The 19397-nt window shown below is 40.7% G+C and overlaps 1 protein-coding gene across 3 annotated transcripts in view; it reads left to right on the top strand.

Moving 5' to 3' along the window:
* Cdk5rap1 (CDK5RAP1 mitochondrial tRNA methylthiotransferase) overlaps positions 1–18280 on the top strand; it is a 34734-nt gene extending 16454 nt beyond the window's left edge. For 2 of the 3 annotated variants that reach the window (XM_076851697.1, XM_076851698.1), the window contains exons 8-14: positions 513–743; positions 2356–2453; positions 3710–3765; positions 4810–4940; positions 7482–7631; positions 11445–11585; positions 16354–18280. In XM_076851697.1, the coding sequence (XP_076707812.1) occupies positions 513–743; positions 2356–2453; positions 3710–3765; positions 4810–4940; positions 7482–7631; positions 11445–11585; positions 16354–16434 (888 nt within the window). In that variant the 3' untranslated portion in view covers positions 16435–18280. The remainder of the gene's footprint in view (positions 1–512; positions 744–2355; positions 2454–3709; positions 3766–4809; positions 4941–7481; positions 7632–11444; positions 11586–16353) is intronic. The other variant, XM_076851699.1, reaches the window with a different exon arrangement.
* The last annotated feature ends 1117 nt before the right edge of the window (positions 18281–19397 follow it).

Below are 19397 nucleotides of genomic sequence, written 5' to 3'. Positions count from 1 at the left end.
TAGACTCATGTTATATGACATACAGTTGTCAAAATATGTCATAAATTAGCAATTGTTTTTGAACATTGAGTTTGTTTCTGGTTTCTTTTGTTACTATTCTAAATAATGTTTTGAAGTTTAATTTTTACTTAAGTTTGTTTATTTTTTGGGGGGTGGGGGATTGAACCCAGGCCTTAGCACATGCTAGGCAGTGCACTGCTACTGAGCTACTCCCCTCTTTTTAAACTTTGAGACAGGGTCTTTAAGTTGCCCAGACATGCTTCAGACTTGCTACCCTCCTGCCTCAGCCTCTTGAGTAGCTGGGATTATAGGAGTGCACCATCACACCTGGGTTCCTTAGAGTTTTATTCTGCAGGTCAGTTCTTTAGATAAGACTCTGAAGCATGGAATTATTGAGTTAAAGATAAAACACATTTATAGTTGTCTCTTGATAGGTACAGCTTATTTTGATTAAGGCATGAAGCTACTCAGAAGTTTTTAACTACCTTCCAACATAGTTTTCCTTTTTTTAGGGGCTAAAAGAAGTGACCCTTCTTGGTCAGAATGTTAATAGTTTTCGGGACAATTCCGAGATCCAGTTCAACAATGCAGTGTCTACCAACCTCAGCCGAGGCTTCACCACCAACTATAAAACCAAACAAGGGGGGCTTCGTTTTTCTCACCTTCTGGATCAGGTTTCCAGAGTAGATCCTGAAATGAGGATCCGTTTCACTTCTCCCCACCCCAAGGATTTTCCTGATGAGGTGAGTGTCATCAGTCAGTTGTGGCAAATTATATCAATATCCTGAAGCATGCCAGAAGGCTGGACCCACTAGGATGTTAGCAGAGACCTTGAGTCCTGCTTGGGGGACCTTGTGGTGTATCAGTATGTCACCCTCTGGATCTAATGCCTCTTTGGAAAAGTTTAATATCCAACAAAGTTGAAATGGAGATAGGACTGATATTGAAGAGGAGGTAAAGACCCCCTGGGGATAGCGAGGGCTGAGCAGAGTGTTTTATCACAAGGTGGGCAGCTGCATGGCAGTGGTGGTGGCGGCAGTAGCATTAGCATGGGGAGGATAGGAAGTGGGTAATGTGATGTGGTGGCAGATAGTCCAGGCTTTTGCTTTAGACAGACCTGGGTTCAAATCCCTGCTCTTCCACTGCTTTACCAGTAGAAGTGTAAAGATACATTTTAACTCCTCAACCTCCTCTATAAAGTGGGGATAATAGTTACTTCTTACTTTGAGTGGGTTGTGACAAGATAAAAACTTCAGATTTAGCAGGGTGCTAGGCATTGCATAGGTAGCCCACATGTAGAACCTTTCTTCTGATGTTTTTGGTTTTGGTGAAAGTCTGTCTTTTGGGCCCACTCCTGCTTTTTCCCTCCTGCATTGTCTTCTTATTGAATTGTTTAAGTTCTTAATGTGTGTTGTTGTTGTTGTTGGTTGTTTATTTGTTTTTTAGTACCAGAGATTGAAACTAGGACCTTGCATATGTTAGACAAGCATTCTACCTCTGAGCTACATCCCCACCCTTTTTATTCATTTTGAGATAGGTTCTAAGTTGTAGAGGCTGGCTTTGAACTTGTGATCCCCTTTCCTCAGCTTCCTGATTATAGGTGTGTGCCACTGAGTTGGCCTTCATGTATTTTTTTTTTTTTTTTTAAGTACTAGGGATTGAACTGGGGAGCTTTATCCCTGAGCTACATCCCAGCCCCTTTTTATTTTGAGATGAGGTCTTACTAAATTGCTGAGGTTGGCCTCAAACATGTGATTTCTCTTGTCTTGGCCTCCTGTATTGCTGGAATTACATATTTGTGCTGCCACACCCAGCTTCATGTATTTTTTGATTCAGATCCTTGGTCAACATGTTTTTCAGATATTTTCTTCTAGTTTTAATTCAATAGTTTTATGACTATGCCCCAAAGATATAGATTTAGGTTTATTTAGGAAAATAAATACAAATTTAAGGGAAAATGGGGGAGGGGCGGAAAGGGGGCAGGCTGTTGTGGGTAAAGTAAGGAATATGCATTTTGTGCAGGCCATCTCCAGAGGGAGAAACAGTCTTGTGGTTTTTCTTGAGATGGTTAATTAGTTTGTGAGATAGATGGCCACTGACCCTTGTATCAGTCCTACCCAATAAACTCCCTGGCTTGAATCTCATCTCTCCTGGCTTTCTTCTTCCCACTCTTTGAAATATCTGGGGGAGAGAGAAGATGGCTTGAGTAAAAGTTAGGAGTTTGGGTGATTTGTGTTTGATTTAATCAACCTTTTAATTACTTGAAAATAAACCCTGGAGGAGAAACAGTGGTATTATTTTCTGCAAGGTGCTGTGGTGGGATTTGAGGGCTCACAGTGTCTTCTGTTTAATCAGGTTCTGCAGCTGATTCATGAAAGAGGCAACATCTGTAAGCAGATCCACCTGCCTGCCCAGAGTGGAAGCAGTCGTGTGCTGGATGCCATGCGGAGGGGGTCAGACTTACTTGGGCAGGGGACATCCTGTACCTTTCCATTTTTCTTTAATGACCAAACAATATTAATACCTATCACTAGGTGTTGTTAGGAACCTAGCATGATTTATGGCACATAGTAGGTACTCATAAAATCATTATTGTGTGGGCAGTGCCTATGGACATTGGGACTTGATGTTCTTTATAAGCAGAATAAAAATTGGATCATTCATTTCATTTGTTTAGCATTTAAAAAAATTTTTATTAGTTTTTGATGGACCTTTATTTATTTATTTTTATATGTGGTGCTGAGGATCGAACCCAGTGCCTCACACTTGTTAGGCAAGTGCTCTACCACTGAGCCACAACCCCAGCCCTAGCATATTTTTTATTGAGCATCTACCATATGATATACTGAGTGATCATTTTGTTTTTTCAGTACTGGGGGTTGAACCCAGGGCTTGTAATCCTAGGCAAGTGCTCTACATCCCAAACTGGTTAATTTTAAGATAGGGTCTTGCTAATAAGTTGCCCAGGCTGACCTCAAACTAATGATTCTTCTCCTGCAGCCTCTTGGGTAGCTGGAATTATAGGTGTGCACTGCCATATCTGACTGACTTTGAGGCTTTGGTCCTTTAACTTTCGAGAATAATGAAATCTTTTAGGTCTTGAAATTTAAATGTAGCTCTGTTCACTTACTTTGGGAATAATAAGTATCATGGAGGTAAGATTGAGGGGTGAATGGAACCCAAGGCTAATTGCATAGAGCCAGTACCTTGCTTGTTTTCCACAGTGGCAGAAAGCTTTAGAAATCCTCTTAAATGTTTAGTGTGTCTTGATTTGTTAAGTAAAAAGCCTATTTAAAATAAAAATTCATAGTCTAAATTAAATCAAGTTTGATCAAAAAGGCTCTTTAACCTACTACTACTGTGCCATGCTTTGTGAATGAGAAGTGATTTATAGTAGTATCTTTAAAAATTTTTTTTAAAAAAAATATCCATCTATCTTTCTTCCTTTTCTTTTCTTTTTTCTTTTCTTTCGTCACTGAGGGTCAAACCTAGTGCCTCATATGTGTAAGACAAGTGCTCTACCACTGAGTTACAGCCCAGCCCTACTGTTATCTTTTTATAGCATTAATTTAAAAAAGATTAGTGGCTGGGGGTGTAGCTCAGTGGTAGAGCATTTGCCTAGAGTGTGCAAGGCCCTGGATTTAGTCCTCAGCAATAGAAAACAAAAAGATTGGTTCATCTAGGTGTTTCTTTTTGTTCTTTATTACAGATATTCAAGAGAAGCTTATGTGGAGTTAGTTCACCATATTAGAGAATCTATCCCAGGTATGTTTAAAAAACTGAGCATATTAATCTGTTGTAATTCATAGCCATCTTAGTCAGATACAGGCCACACCAATCCCTGTGACACCATGTTATACTTCTCTTGCTCCTCTTCATTTTACCCCCTTTCCTCTTTTTGTGCATCTTTCTATTTTTTGATTTCTTGGTCCTTCTAGCAATATTCAGAGGTCTAGAATCAGCTTGTGGTCTCAAGGCTAAAGAGATTATTTTTCCTTGGTGATGTTGGGATCAAACCCAAGGTCTTATTTATGTATGCTAGGCGTGCACTCTACCACTGAGCTACATTCTTAGGCCTGAGAGAGATTTCTATAGTCTTTGTGTTTGTTTCTGAATATGTGGGAAAGATCTTTGCCCTTCTTTCTTTTTTTTTTTTTTTTTAATACTGTTGAATGAACTAAGGATTTTCTACCACTGAGCTATATCTCCAGGTCTTTTTTTTTTTTAATTTTGACATAGGGTCTCACAAAGTTGCTTAGGGCCTTGATAATTTGCTGAGGCTGGCCTTGAACTTGCAATCCTCCTGCCTCAGCTTCCCAAGTCACTGGGATTCCAGGTGTGTGCCACTGCTCACACTGCACTGTTGCTACTGTTGTAAATGAACATGTGTTAAACTAAATTTAAAAGGTATGTTTTGTCCCATAAATAGGTACAATTATCATGTGTTTATTTTAAAAAAATAGAGGAATATTTTTGTATGAGGTGCTTCAAGATTTTCACTGATAAAAGCAGGACCAATTTGAAAATGTATACTCCTAGTGTGTTTCTGAATCTGTCAGTTGAACTAAAACTACCTTTTCTAGTGCTGGGAGATGCAGGCTGAGAAGGTAGCTCTGGCATTGATCATGGTGGAGAAGCAGGTTCATCTCCCTTGCTCTGATGGTGTTTCTGTTTTACTTTGGTGTGGCCTGAGTATCTCAGAACGCCTTACACTTACCCTCTCTCTCTCTCTAATCCATAATGCCAAAGGCTCCTCTTGAAGGTAAGCAGCACATCCTCTTGCCCTTTTTCCATTGTTGTGTATCACAGGTGTGAGCCTCAGCAGTGATTTCATTGCTGGCTTTTGCGGGGAGACAGAGGAAGACCACCTGCAGACAGTGTCTTTGCTTCGGGAAGTTCAGTACAACATGGGTTTCCTCTTTGCCTACAGCATGAGACAGGTGAGCCCTAGGATGGGGAAGAGCTGACCAGCTTGGGGCTGATTATAGACACCTGGGCCGAAAAGAGGGACAGGAAGGCAGTCCTTGCAAAACCACAGGATCTTACTCTTCTTTTTTATTTTTCAAGTTACCTCTTGTCTACTCTTTGACACAATTCAGCAATTTGAGATGAAAAACGATTACTATGCCAATGTTCCTGTTTATTAAAATATTTTAAATGATATTTAGGTTGTTTAACATTTTAATTTGGAAGGAAAGAGACTTATTCTGATAAGAAATCTAAAAGATTTCTCAACATGAACTTCTTTTCTGGGCTATGAATGTTTATTTTACAGAAACCTCTTGTCATCTTACCAGCCACCCTTAACTATTTTTAATTGCTGTTTTTCTTGGGGTTTCCCCTGTAACATAAATTCCCAGGAAAATAAAGCAGATTAGAAAGGAAAGGAAGAATAATGAATATTTTCTTCAGAGAAAGATAATTCTGGTCTGCCATTTTCTTGGTGGTGGGAATTGATTTGCATGGGTCATCCCCCAGTCACCTTGAACCAGCATGCTGGGATGGAGACTGAGGGTGACCCGTGATCATGGAGCTCAGGAAAGCTGACTGACAAATGAACCTCAAGCTCATTAATTTGTTTTAAATCCCACTGCCTAATGTTCTGTAGGCAGTGTAAGTGGGCCAGTGTATTTTCACGTCTTTTGCAGAATTACTTCAAAGTGACAAAGCTTCAGAGAAGCTTTTAGATTCTGTTTTGCTTCTTTTCCATGGACATCACAAATTCTTTTTTTTTTTTTTTTTTTTTTTGGTAGTTGTAGATGGACAGAATGCCTTTATTTTATTTGTTTTTTTATTTTTATGTGGTGCTAAGAATTGAAGCCAGTGCCTCATGCATGCTAGGTGAGCGCTCTGCTACTGAGCTACAGCCACTCCTTTTTTTTCTTTTTTGGTTATCAGGGATTGAACCCAGGGGAGCATAACCATGGAGCCACATCACCAGCTGTTTAGCCTTTTTATATTTTATTTAGAGACAAGGTCACAGTAAGATGGTAGGGCCTTGCTAAATCGCTGAGGCTGGCCTTGAACTCTTGATCCTCCTGCCTGGTATTATAGGTGTGAACCACCACACCTGGCACAAGTTGTTATAGAATGTCTATAGAGAAAGATACCCTGTGGGCATTGAATATGAGTGTTCATTTTGGGCCCCAATTCCTAGTTAGTGTTAGGATTATAGAAGACTTGAATCAAGTAACCTAGTAGATGAGGACAGGTACTCAAATTGTGCCTTTGCCACTTAATAACTATGTGACATTGGGCAAGGTTCTTGGTTTTCTCATTGGTGAAATGAGGATAACATTAGCTCCAACTTAATAGGGTTGTTTTGAATAGTCAGTAAGAATACGTATTACTTAAGTAGTATTCTGTACACAGTAAGTGCATGATAAGGGTAAGTTATTGCTAACAAGACAGAATGGAATAAGACCCAAGTATTTTAGGCTCTGTTTTCCTCTTTGGATTTTCTTATTCTTTCAAAGGGAGATTGGTTTGAGTGTTCACATGGTAGAGTGTAGATTTTTCTTTTATTCCATAGTTTTGTCTAACTCGTTTCTCCAACTGTTTTGAACATGATCTTAGGTACATTAAGAAATATATTTGAACATTTGCACACACTTTGGGTTTGGATGTTTAAAGACTTTTCAAGTATAATTCCTTTTTTTGACTAGGTAATACATGCTTATGGTGTAAAATTCCAAAGGTTAAAATGACATAAAGTGATAAGTAGTTCTTCCTTCTTCTCAGGTTGCCTAGTTTTTCAGTTCCTTCCTTGGAGGCAGTCACTCTTAGTAATTTCTTCTATAACCTTCCAGTGTATTTCATGTATTTATAAACACATTTATATGTATTTATTCTACACAAAAGATCTACATGTTAATCTCTATATATTTCATTTAATAACATTTTGAAGACTTGTTTATTTAGTACATATTGAGCTATCATTCTTATACAGCTGTATAATACTTCATTGGGTAGATAAATTATGATTTGTTTTACTAGTTTCCTATCTATAAGCATTTAGGCTGCTTTGTACCTTTTGTTATAAACAGTGCTGATGAGTAACCTAATGCATGAATTATTTAGTATAACCCTTTGTGATAAACATCAAGAGTAAATTGAGTCTGTTTTTTTTTTTTTAAACTTAACCCAAGAATCTTTATTTATTTATTTATTTGGTGGTGCTAGGGATTGAACCCATGGTCTTGTGCATGGAAGGCAAACACTCTACCAACTGAGCTATATCCCCAGCCCTGTGTCTCTGATTTTTTATATGTTAAATTTAGAATTTGATCCTTGCAAAAATGCAATTCCACTTCAGAGAGAACCTTTTTCTCTTGGAATGTTCCCAGATCCAGAGAAATCTCTCAGTTCCTTACATGTGGTGTGCATGTGTCTGTAACTTGCAAGTAGATTGAATGTATTTTCTTCATACCCTACAAATAGATTTTATGTCTTTACTGACCTCCATCTTCTCTTTTTTGTAGAAGACACGGGCTTATCACAGGCTGAAGGATGACGTCCCAGAAGAAGTAAAATTAAGGCGTTTGGAGGAACTTATCACTGTTTTCCGAGAAGAAGCTTCAAAAGCCAATGGGACCTGTGTGGGTGGTACCCAGCTGGTACTGGTAGAAGGGGTAAGGCCATATGTATTCGTATATATTTTATTTTTATTTTTATGGTACTGGGCATTGAAGCCAGTCCACCGCGCGACCAGCACGCTAGCTTCATACAAGAGGTTCGAAGCATAGAAGTTAACTAGTGAGATCAAAATAAACACACAAAACTCAATTTACCTTTTTCTTTGACCAGGTCTGAGACGGCTCTCCCCTCTGGCTCCTGCCTCTAGCCACCCGGTGGGGCAGTGAGGTTTACACAGACTAGCAGGGGAGAGAGAGAGCATGCCAGGGAGTGGCCTTTTATTGGGGAACAAGAAATTCAGGGGGAAATTCCATCCAATGAAGGTTGAGGGGGACAGCATTCCAAGGTCAGGGTCAGTGATTGGTCTCAGGGTCAGTGGTCAGTCACACCCCCACACGGATGGGCTCTCACACCTAGAGAGGGTGGGGATTAGTTCGACACAGTTTAGCCAGAACGCCTCACACCCAATCAGGGAGGTGCCCAATTGTATGCGAGAATGGCTTCCCACAAGCCAGGGCTTACCACATGCTAGGCAAGCAGTCTGCCACTGAGCTACACTCAGTACCTTTTTATTTTGAGACAGGGTCTTGCTAAGTTTCCCATGCTAACCTTGAACTTGTTGATTTTCTGCCTTAGCCTCCTAGAATTTCAGGCATTTACCACCATGCCTGACATATTATTTTTTAGAACACAGTATATTTCTCCTTTATTTATTTCTTTTTTTATGTTTTTAGTTAAAGTTTTTTTTTGTAGTTTTCAGTATATAAGCCCTGTACATGTTTTATAACATCTACACGTATTTCATTTAAAATTGTTATATATATATATATATTTTTTATACACGAGAGAGTCTGTCAGAGCTGACAAATCAAGGCACATCCCTCCATAATGGAGAGAGGCTCATTTAAAATCTTTTTGGAGCTATTGTAAATGGTATTGTGTTTTCAGTTTTGGTATCTGTTCATTGCTATTGTATAGAAATTGAATTTTTTATGTTTATTTTATAGTCTATTAACCTTCCTGAATTCAGTGGTTCTAGCAGGATTTTTTTCCCCTCTCTTGGTAGATTCTTTGGGATTTTCTTGTTTACAAACATGACATCATGTTTTTTCTTCCTTCTTGATGTACCAGAGTTCCCTCTTTTGTTGTTCCCTTTCTATTTATTGGAGGAACTTATCACTGTTTTCAGAGAAAAAAACATTTAGAGGGCTGGGGATGTGGCTAAAGCGGTAGCGTGCTCGCCTGGCATGCGTGCGCCCTGGGTTCGATCCTCAATACCACATACAAACAAAAATGTTGTGTCTGCCGAAAACTAAAAAATAAATATTAAAAAATTCTCTCTCTCTCTCTCCCCCTCTCTCACTCTCTCTTTAAAAAAAAAAAAAAAAATTAGAGAACCTCCCTTTAGCCAAATTCTCTTGGTTTCCTTCACCTTGGAGGGCCTTCACTTCTGTCTCACTCCTGAAGGGTGTTTTTGCTGGATGCTGGGTTCTGGGTTGGTAGTGCTTTTCTTTTAGCTGTTGAAAACTGTGCTACTTCCTTCTAGCCTCCATTATTTCTGATGGGAAATTGCAGGATTTTCCCCTTGTAAGGGAAGACATTTTTCATTCACTGCCTTTAAGAATTTTGTTTGTTTTGGCGCTAATGATTAAATGATATTCAGTTTTAAGTGTCTGGATTTTGCACTAGGGTTTGTTCAACCAGGCAGTTAACTTGTTTGCAATTCAGTTAGATTATTTTTTATTTGGTGCTGAGGATGGAACCAGTGCCTCACACATGCTAGGCAAGTGCTCTTCCACTGAGCTCCAGCCCAGCCCATGTGGTTTTCTTTTCTTTCTTTCTTTCTTTCTTTCTTTTTTTTTTTTTTGCAGTGCAGGGAATGAAACCCATGCCTTATGCTCTACCACTGAGCTGCACCCCCAGCTCTCAAAGCTGTTTTTAATCGTGTTGGAAGCACTTTTTTGTTTTGGGGATAGTTCAGCATTAGGACTAAGATATAGCCTTAGTTGGGTGTGGTGGTGCACACCTGTAGTTCCAGCTACCCAGGAGGCTGGGGCTGGAGGGTTTGAGTGTAGCCTGGGCAACACAGACCCTGTCTCATAAAACAAGACTTACCCTTTCAGGAGTTGGCTACTGAATGTTCCAAGGAACCAGTGAAGACTATTTGTTGGCAGATCAAGTGATTTTCAGCCCTGTTTCAGCTCTGGGAATGGTTCAGCTGACAGTTTCCAGGTTGCTCTCTTTGGCTAATTTCATGGAGTTTGACTCTGTACTTGAGTTTTCAGCAGAGACTCGTGGGAATTCCATGAATATTTCTAGAGTTTTTTTTTTCTAGAGCTTTTTTTTTTTTTTTTCCTACTTACCTTCCTTCTCTCTACAGTTTGCTACAAATTTTTTTAGCTTTCTCAGGATGTTTGAACCTGATCCCTTTCTTTCTCTATTTTTTTTTCTTTCCATACTGGGAATTGAACCCAGGGCCTTGGACATGTTAGGCAAGCACTCTAACAACTGAGATATCTCCCCAGCTCCCAGGCCTTTTTTTTTTAAATATTTTTTTTAGTTGTAGATGGACACAATATCTTTATCTTCATTTATTTATTTTTATGTGGTGCTGAGGATCGAACCCAGAGGGCCTCATGCATGCAAGGCAGGCGCTCTACCATTGAGCTACAACCCCAGCCCCATCCCAGGCCTTTTTAATATTTTATTTAGAGACAGGGTCTCGTTCAGTTACTTAGGGCCTCGCTAAGTGGCTAAGGCTGGCTTGGAACTAGCAATCCTCCTGCCTCAGCCTCCTGAGCTGCTGGGATTACAGGTATGTATCACTGTGCCTGGCAATTCTGTCACTTAAAATGGGTGGAAGAGAAAGACTTCGGCATTTTCAAGAAGTTAATCCCATCACAGTGGTTCACTTATCCTTTAGCTCATGTTATGTTGGAGACTGTCATTTTGAATTTGCCTGTTCAATAGGGGCAGGTTATCCAGGCCAAACAATCACAGAACACTGTGATTACTGTGAGACTGTGTAACATGAATGTTGATTTGCCAAATGCATCACGTATAAATACCTGGGCTTTAGGCTTGTTAGAAGTTCATTTCTTCAGAAAGCAGTTCTGCCTAGACTCATTGATTGAACGATTCATTAAGATGCAGTTATCAATTGAGTGTGGTGGCAGGCCGGTCCCAGCTACTTCAGAAACTGAGGCAGAAGGATCACAGTTTTTTTTTTTTTTTTCTTAAAATATTTATTTGGGCGCTGGAGTTGTGGCTCAGTGGTAGAGTGCTTTCCTAGCATGTGTGAGGCACTGGGTTCGATTCTCAGCACCACATACAAATAAATGAACAAAATAAAGGTCCATCAACATCTAAAAATTTAAAAAATATATATATATTTTTTGGTTGTAGATGAAACAATATTTTTATTTATTTATTTATTTTATGTGGTGCTAAGCATTGAACCCAGTGCCTCACACATGTGAGGCAAGTGCTCAACCACTGAGCTCCAACCCCAGCCCTGAGGATCACAAGTTTGAGGCCAGCCTGAGCAACTTAGTGAGACTCTGTCTCAAAATAAAAATAAAAAGGTCTGGGGATGTAGCTCAGTGTAGAGTGCCCCTAGGTTCAATCCCAGTATTGCCAAAACAAACAAACAAACATTCTAGTTTCTTCTTTGTGCTGTGTACCATCCTGGGTTAGTACCTTGAATACTGAGCTTTCTTTGGTCTTGAAGACTTGAGACAGAGAAGGTACAGTTTCTGTCCTCCTAGAATTGAAAATTGTCATAGATTCATAGCCTTTTCTGTCTGTAGCCCAGCAAACGCTCTGCCACTGACCTGTGTGGCCGGAATGATGGAAATCTAAAGGTGATCTTTCCTGATGCAGAGATGGAGGATGCTGCTAACCCTGGGCTCAGGGTCAGGGCACAGCCTGGGGACTATGTGCTAGTGAAGGTAAGGTAGTCTTTGGACTTTTGGCTTGAAATGAATATTAGTTTGGATAATTTGGTGGAATAAATTTTTTTCCTAGAGAAATTCTTTAATAAAATAAAAATCTCTTCTCAACCAGTACAATGAAAGGGTACCTTGGATTAAATTTTTGACTACTTATAATTAATGCCTTCTTGTTTTTCTGATCTTTTCTCCTGATGAGCTCTTGGGTATATAGTAGCATACAATTTCCTGCTGCAAGAGAGGCCAGGAAGTGCAGGTGATTTTAAGTGAGTAGAGAGTACCTTCTGCCAGAGGCTGGCATGCCTTTGGGATTCTCAGATATCCAGGCATCCTTGACTCATCCTTGACTCCCACTTCCTGCGTCCCTTCCCTGCACTAGCTGTATGATGGAGGGACTTCCTCCTTCCTCTTTCCTCCTTTCACTTGGGGATATTTCTCCTTTCCTCTCTCCTTCCTCTTACTCTTCTCTCACTGCTGCAGGTCTACTAGTTTCTTTTTGGTTCTCACATCTGCTTTACCCCATAGCCAGAATTTGGCAGGATGAGCTGGGCAGGAACAAAGATGCTTTTCTAACACTGAGGGAGGAAAGGAGTGAGGTGGTTCTGTTTCTGCTGGTACTGCTCAGTGTCTTGTCTCTTCCCTACACCATAGTGCCTCAGCTTCTGTTCTGCTTTGTGTCCTTGCTCTTGTTATCTGTCTTGACTGATGGGGGAGATGCAGCCCATGGCTTGCATCTGAGGGAGGCGCGTTTCCCTGGCATGCAACTTCTGTGGTTTGGCCTAGAAATTTTACTGCTATTCAAAACTTTTCTGTTTCTATGGGAACTCTGTCCCCCCTAGTTCTGTCCATTTGACAAAAACTGAGAACAGGATCAGCATGCTGTTTGGGGATTTTTTTCCTGTCTTTTGTCTTTGCCCTGACTGGGGATTATCTTTCTTAAATGTTACCTAGGAATTTCTTTTTTTTTTTTTTTTAATTTTAAAAATTTTTTTTTTTTTATTGTTGGTTGTTCAAAACATTACATAGTTCTTGATATATCATATTTCACACTTTGATTCAAGTGGGTTATGAACTCCCAAACCTAGGAATTTCTTAAGGGCAGTGATTCCCACTAGTTAGCAATGCGATTGATATGGAAGTATCCCTCACAGGCTTCTCCTTTTTTTTTTCCTTTTAAAATTTCTGACAATTGCTAGGAGTGGTGGCACATGCCTGTAATCCCAGTGACTCTAGAGGCTGATACTGGAGATTGCAAATTCAAAGCCAGCCTCAGCAATTTATCGAGGCCCTAAGCAACTTAGTGAGACCCTGTCTCAAATTTAAAAAATTAAAAAGGGCTAGATATGGCTCAGTGGTTAACTATCTCTGGGTGGTTAACTATATCTTCTATATCCCTGATATAGAAAAAATTTTTTTCTTGTCTAATTTTCTTGTATTTTTGAGGGTTTGTTTCTTTGACTTTTAGTTGCTTAGGGCCCCACATGTGCTAGGCGAGTGCTCCACCGCTGAACTACAACCCCAGCCCCAAACCACATTTTTTTCTGTTGTAATTATGGATCACTTGACAAAAAGGGATTAGGTTGGTGGGCTGGTTGTAGCATTAGTATTTTTTTCAAAATGGAAGAGTTTAATTTGGCAAGAACGTGAAATTGAACTCAACTTTTTCTTTTCTTTCTTTTTTTTTAAGTACTGGGGATTGAACCTAGGGCCTCGCACATGCTATGTAAGAAGAGCTCTATCACTGAGCTGTACCTCTAGCCCTAAATATTTTGTTCCAAGTGACATAAATCCCACAAGTATGATTTAGAGGGATGATTGAAATGAAGAAGGAGCTGTAGAACAGGGTTGGTTCTTTGTTCCTCTTCTCTGCTGTTGGCATGTTCTGACCACTCTGGGCTTCCTAGAATGCTCTCATGAATTTCATGCATTTGCCTGCTCTCAGCCTTGGTGGAACTGGTTATGTGTTTACTTTGCATCTGCATCTAATGCAACACTGATGGGGAAGAAACACACAGTTTGATGGTAGATTAGGGTACATGGTGGCCACAGAGAGCTTCAAATACAGTGGCTTAACTAAGGTAGGAATTCTCTTCCTCCTGAGAATCTGGATATGGAGTGTCGAGGACTGGTGATTGTGATGGCTGTATGGGCAGGGCTCCAGGGTCCAGGGCCCTGACTTTTTTTGTTTGTTCTGCCTATGCCTTCACTCCCAAGGTCCCCTCATTCAGAAGGCTCTAGCTACCCTGTTCATATTCAGCAGTAACTGGGAAGGAGGAGAAGGGCATGCTCTCCTCCTTTCAGGATGCTTTGTAGAAGTTCCCTATATCACTTCTGCCATAGTAACATATCACACCCGGCCGCAAAAAAAAACTGAGAAGTTGGATCTTCATTCTGAATGACCATGTGCCCAGCAAAGGATTGAGAATTCAGGAAGAGAAGAGATGTTGGGGTGTAGGTAGTAGTCTTTGGTGCATGAATTGACTGCACTTTTTCAAATTCATGACCATAAAAATCAAAAGAACCTCAGCATGGCCCTGAAATCCTGATCCCACTATGTTTTCCTTGTAAATTGATTTCCCCACTCTCTTTCTTAAAACTTCACTTTCCTGTGCAATCCTTTGTGTTTTGCTGATGTCTTTGCTTCATATTTTAGAGTAAATATGTACAATTAGACAAAACATCATTGTCTGTTTTCTGCAGCCTGTCACTGTCTACCTTCCTGGGACCGTAGGTGGTATCTGCATCCTCTGCTGTCCGTGCTGCCCCTTGGGCCTTACGTCCAGCCCTTCCCATTCTCAAGAGATTGGCATTTATCTCCTCCATCTCTTGCATCTTAATGTGGCTAAAATGTAATTACTCTCTCCCACTTTTCAAGCCCACTCAGCCGTCAAACCCCCAGCAGGCGCTCTCCTACATTCCCCTTTACAGTCAGTCCTCACCTCCGGAGTGCGCCTGGGACCCGGCCACTTCATCCTCTCTCCAAGCAGCTTCCCTGGTCTTTTGCTTCCATATTTTAAAAATGAATCATACTGAAATACACCACAAGTGTAGACAGTTGCCCACATTATAAGTGAAATTATATGATGAATTATAGTGACACTACCCATGTAAGTGTCACCCAGATTAAAAAGAAGTATTTTCAGAAACCCAGAATACTCTTTCATGTTCCTCCCAGTCACTCCCCTTCTGTACATTTTAAAATTAACTGCTTTCCTGATTTCCATACCATAGTTTAGTTTTGGCTGGGTTTGATTGTCATCAAAACAAATCACACAGTATATAGTTTTGGTGTCTCCCTTCTGTCCCTCAAATTGTGTTCTGTGAATCAACCGTGATTATATTTTTTCATCATCACAATTTATATGGGTATAGTACCATTGGTGGCCGTTTGGTTGTTTCCAGTATGGAGCAATTTCACATTGAATATGCTCTGAATATTCCTGTACATGTGTTTTGGTGCACATGTATATTTGCTTCTGTTGGATATCTGAGTTGGTATTGCTGGGTCATAGGGTATGTATGATAGAAATAGCCAAAGTGATTGTGTCATTTTATACTCCTGCCAGCAGTGCTTGAGAATTCTAGAAGCTTCTTCCCTGCTTCCATTCTTGCCCTTCTCTAGCCTGTTTACCCCACAGCAGTCAGTGTTATCCATCTAAGTCAGATCACTCTCCTCAGTGTTAGCCTCCAGTGGCTCCTCATTGTAGCCAGCGTGACATGCAGGGTGGCCAAGGCCTTTTGGGAAGGAGCCCAGCTACCTTCCAATTTCATATCTGCTTTTTATTCTGTCCTTCAGCCTTGTGGTCTCCTTTGTTGGCCCTCAGCCTGGTTTTGTACTCAGGGACTTTGCACATGCTGTCCATGCTTGGGCTTGGATCTTTTAATTTTCCAGTTCTCTCTCAGATGTCACCTTCTCAGGCTGGGACTGGGGCTCAGTGGTAGAACGTTTGCCTAGCATGTGTGAGGTGCTGGGTTCCGTCCTTATCACTGCATAAAAATGAATAAATAAAGATATTGTGTCCAACTACAACTAAAAATAAAAATAAAAATAAAAAGTCACCTTCTCAGGCTTTCCCTGGACATTGTCTTTTTGAAGCAGCTTTCCCTTGCCTTACTTTCTTTCCTACTTAACCTGTTATATCTTTGAAGCACTTTCCAATATTGAAATCGTCTTTGTTTACATACTTACTATCTATTTTATCCTGAAAGCTCCGTTGAGGGCAGGGAAATACCGTTTTACTACTTCTGTGTCTGCAACATCTAGGGAAATTCCTAGTACAGAATAAGTACTCCATGAATACTTACTAATGTACCAACTTGTTCTGGTCAGAAATGCAACCGTTGGTAATGTTGGGGTTACAGCCTTTCAGCTCTCAGAGGAAAAAGAGAAACTTTCTTACCAAATTTGTCAATAAATATCCTATGGAAGGATTTAACTAGCTCAGACAGGAGCGCATCTCACCCTGTGACTAGAAGGGCAGTCCTCATGGGCAGCTCCCGTGACCCTCATGGTTGGAGCTGGGGAGGAGCTGTCTCCCAAAAGACAGGGAGGACGTGACCATGGGGGATGGGCCTTGTTTGAGATCCTGTGCTGCCATTCCATCAGCGAGCGCTTCCTCCCAGGTTTCAGGCACGCAGGAACCGTGCAGTCTCTGCCATCCTGTCGCTGCCATCAGATTCCTTTTGGTGGCCTCTGGAGGAGGAGAGGATTAAGTGCCTGTGGTGCAGTCCTGGTTATCTTGCCATCTTCCCACTGGTTTTCTTTCAGATCACCTCTGCCAGCTCTCAGACACTTAAAGGACATGTCCTCTGTAGGACCACTCTGAAGGACTCCTTGGCACATTGCTGACCTGAGGGGATGGGCTCAGCATTGAGTTGGGCCATCCTTCTCTACAGGAAGGGCAACATGACTGGTCACTAATGAAAGTGGCAATGAAGCTTCAGAGACGGGAGCGAGTGGTGAAGTGACTGTGTCTAATGGAAGCCTGCAACTCCTTGTGCTGCATGAATACCTTGATAGTCATTAAATTTACCTGAAACGAATGGACATACTTTTACTTCATATTTGCCTCAGTTATTGTCTCTGGGTTTTTCCCTGAAGTCTCTGTATTAGTGTTTCTCAGCCCAGTTTCTGCTGAGAAACTGACACTGACAAACTCTGTTTCTTTCCCTGGGAGGACCCTAGGATGGAGAGCCAAAGTGGGGGATGGTGGGGAGAACCATTTGCTTAGGGGGAAAAAAAAAAACCTCCCCAGAACCTTCTGAAAATTTTATTTGATGCCGTTGACTCAGCTGCTCATCCCCTCATTTTATGTATTTTGCCTGAGAATTTCCCTCACGGACTCTTTAACCTGTCAGTTCATTCTTTCAGGTCTGAGAACACTTGGAGTTTTGGAAACAGGCTCTGAGCAGTGGTTCTCAGTCATTCAACTCCTGTGCTACTTTGTTCATCGTGAGAAAACCCAAGGTATCATGGAATGTGTGCAGTCAGAAAGATCTCCAGCTCAAGTCGCTACGTCATTGTTTAAGAGTCTGAACCTAGGTTTTCTCACATGTGACCTGAGGGTAATAGTACAATTCTTATCTTAGGAATTGAGATAAGGTTGGTTTGGGGGTACAGTCCAGGGGTTGAGCATTTTCTAGCACATTTGAGGTCCTGGGTTTGATCCCCATTGCCAAAAGGGGAAAAAATTCCTACAGAATAATGTAAGCTCTTACCAAATGGAAGTGATCTTGAAGACTTTGCTTCTGAAGCACACTGCATATTAGGGTGTGCCAAGGTACCACGTGAGTCTGGCCATGATCTCCTTTAGACCCTCTCTGTTGACTTGCGTGACGGCCCTGGGGAACCTCTTCTTCAGGGCTGGTTCCTACTGAGAAAGGTTGGTTTCTGCTATCAGGTTCCGTGTGCTGCCAAAAACATTTGTTATGGCTCTTTACTCAGTTCTTCATTTAAAAGGCATTTAAAACAAGTTTTAACATTTTACTCATTTAAAATTTTAAAACATACATATGGGATCTGGGTGTGATGACGTGCCTGTCGTCCCAGCTGGAGAGGCTGAAGTGGGAGATGAGTCCATTGTTTCCAGATCAGCGCCAACAAGATAGCAAGGACTCGATGGGAACGAAAGCAAAAGCATACATGTGATGGATAATCCAAACCATAAATACTATTTAAAACTAGGTTTTTAAATTTCCAAATATTTTGGGGTTTTCTTGAGATCTGTATGTTAATGATTTCTAATTTAAATCTACCATGATAAAAGAACAAACTTTCTATGACTTTAATCATTTGCATTTATTGGAACTTGTTTAGTGGCTCAGAATATGATATCTTGGTATTTAGTGTACATTTGAGTTGAGAATATATGTTGCTGGTAAAGAGTTCTATAAACTGCAGGGCACCATGGCGCACACCTGAAATTCTAGTGGTTCGGGAGGCTGAGGTAGGAGGATGGTGAGTTCAAAGCCAGCCTCAACAATGCTTAAATCTCAGTGAGCCCCTGTCTCTAAATAAAATACAAAATAGGGCTGGGGATGTGGCTCAGCCCCTGAATTCAATCCTTGGTATGAAAAGAAAAAAAAAAACTTCTATGAACTGAAATCAAATTCCATGCATGTTTGATTTTGTTGGGATAACCCAATGTAATGTATGGTTATAATGCTTTAATAAAAAAAAAGTTCTGTAACTGCCAGTCAGTTTAGGTTGTTCAAGTTTAATATCCTTTCTTATGTGCCAAATTGTTCTTTGAGAGAGGGCTATTGAAATTTTCTGAAAATAATTGTACAAATTGTCTAATTTTTCCTTGTGGTTGCTGTCACATTTTGCTTCGTATCCTTTGAAATTCTGTTACTAGGTAAATAGACATTTAGGATTTCTATCTTCCTTTGATTAATTGACACCTTTATCATTATGATATCACCTTCTTTTTCCCTGGTAATATTTTTTACTTTGAAATCTATATTGTCTATATGCTTAGCTGTCTCCTCTCGCTCTCTCCCTCACCCCCTTCCTTTCTCTCATTTTTGTTTTTTTGGTGCTGGAGATTGGATCCAGGGCCTCATGCACGGTAGGCAAGTGCTGTCCCCAATCTACATCCCCAACCTCTTTTCTCTCTTTTTATTTAATTTAATTAATTAATTAGGTACTGGGGATTGAACCCAGGGGTGCATAGCCACTGAGCCACACCCCCAGCCCTATTCTGTATTTTATCTAGAGACAGAGTCTCACTGAGTTGCTTAGTGCCTGACTTTTGTTTAGGCTGGCTTTGAACTCGAAGTCCTCCTGCCTCATCCTTGAGAGCTGCTGTGATTATAGGCATGTGTTACCATGCCCAGCTTCCAGCCCCCAGCCCCTTTTTAGATTTTTTATTTTGAGGCAGGTCTCTCTAGTTGCTTATGGCCTTACTAAATTGCTGAGGCTGACTTTGAATTTGCAATCCTCCTGCCTCAGCCTCCTAAGTCACTGGGATTACAGGTATGCACCACCACACCTGGCTTCTTTCTTTTTATTGAGAAATAATTCACATAGCATTAATTTCACTATTTTGAAGTGTTTAAATCAGTATTTCTTTTTTAGTATGTTCACAAGGGGTTGTGACCATCATTACTGTTTCATTCCAGAACATTTTCCTCACTCCAAAAAGAAATCCTATATCTGTTAGCAGCCATTCCTTCTTTCTTTCTTTCTTCCTTTTTTAATTTTTTTGGTGTTGGGGATCGGACCCAGGGCCTTGTGCATGCAAGCCAAGCACTCTACCAACTGAGCTATATCCCCAGCTTCTAATTCCTCATTCTCCTTCCCCACATCCC

The sequence above is a fragment of the Callospermophilus lateralis genome, chromosome 3 (assembly GCF_048772815.1).
Source record: "Callospermophilus lateralis isolate mCalLat2 chromosome 3, mCalLat2.hap1, whole genome shotgun sequence".
Classification (NCBI taxonomy): Eukaryota; Metazoa; Chordata; class Mammalia; order Rodentia; family Sciuridae; genus Callospermophilus; species Callospermophilus lateralis.
This window is presented reverse-complemented; position numbering and strand designations above follow the sequence as displayed.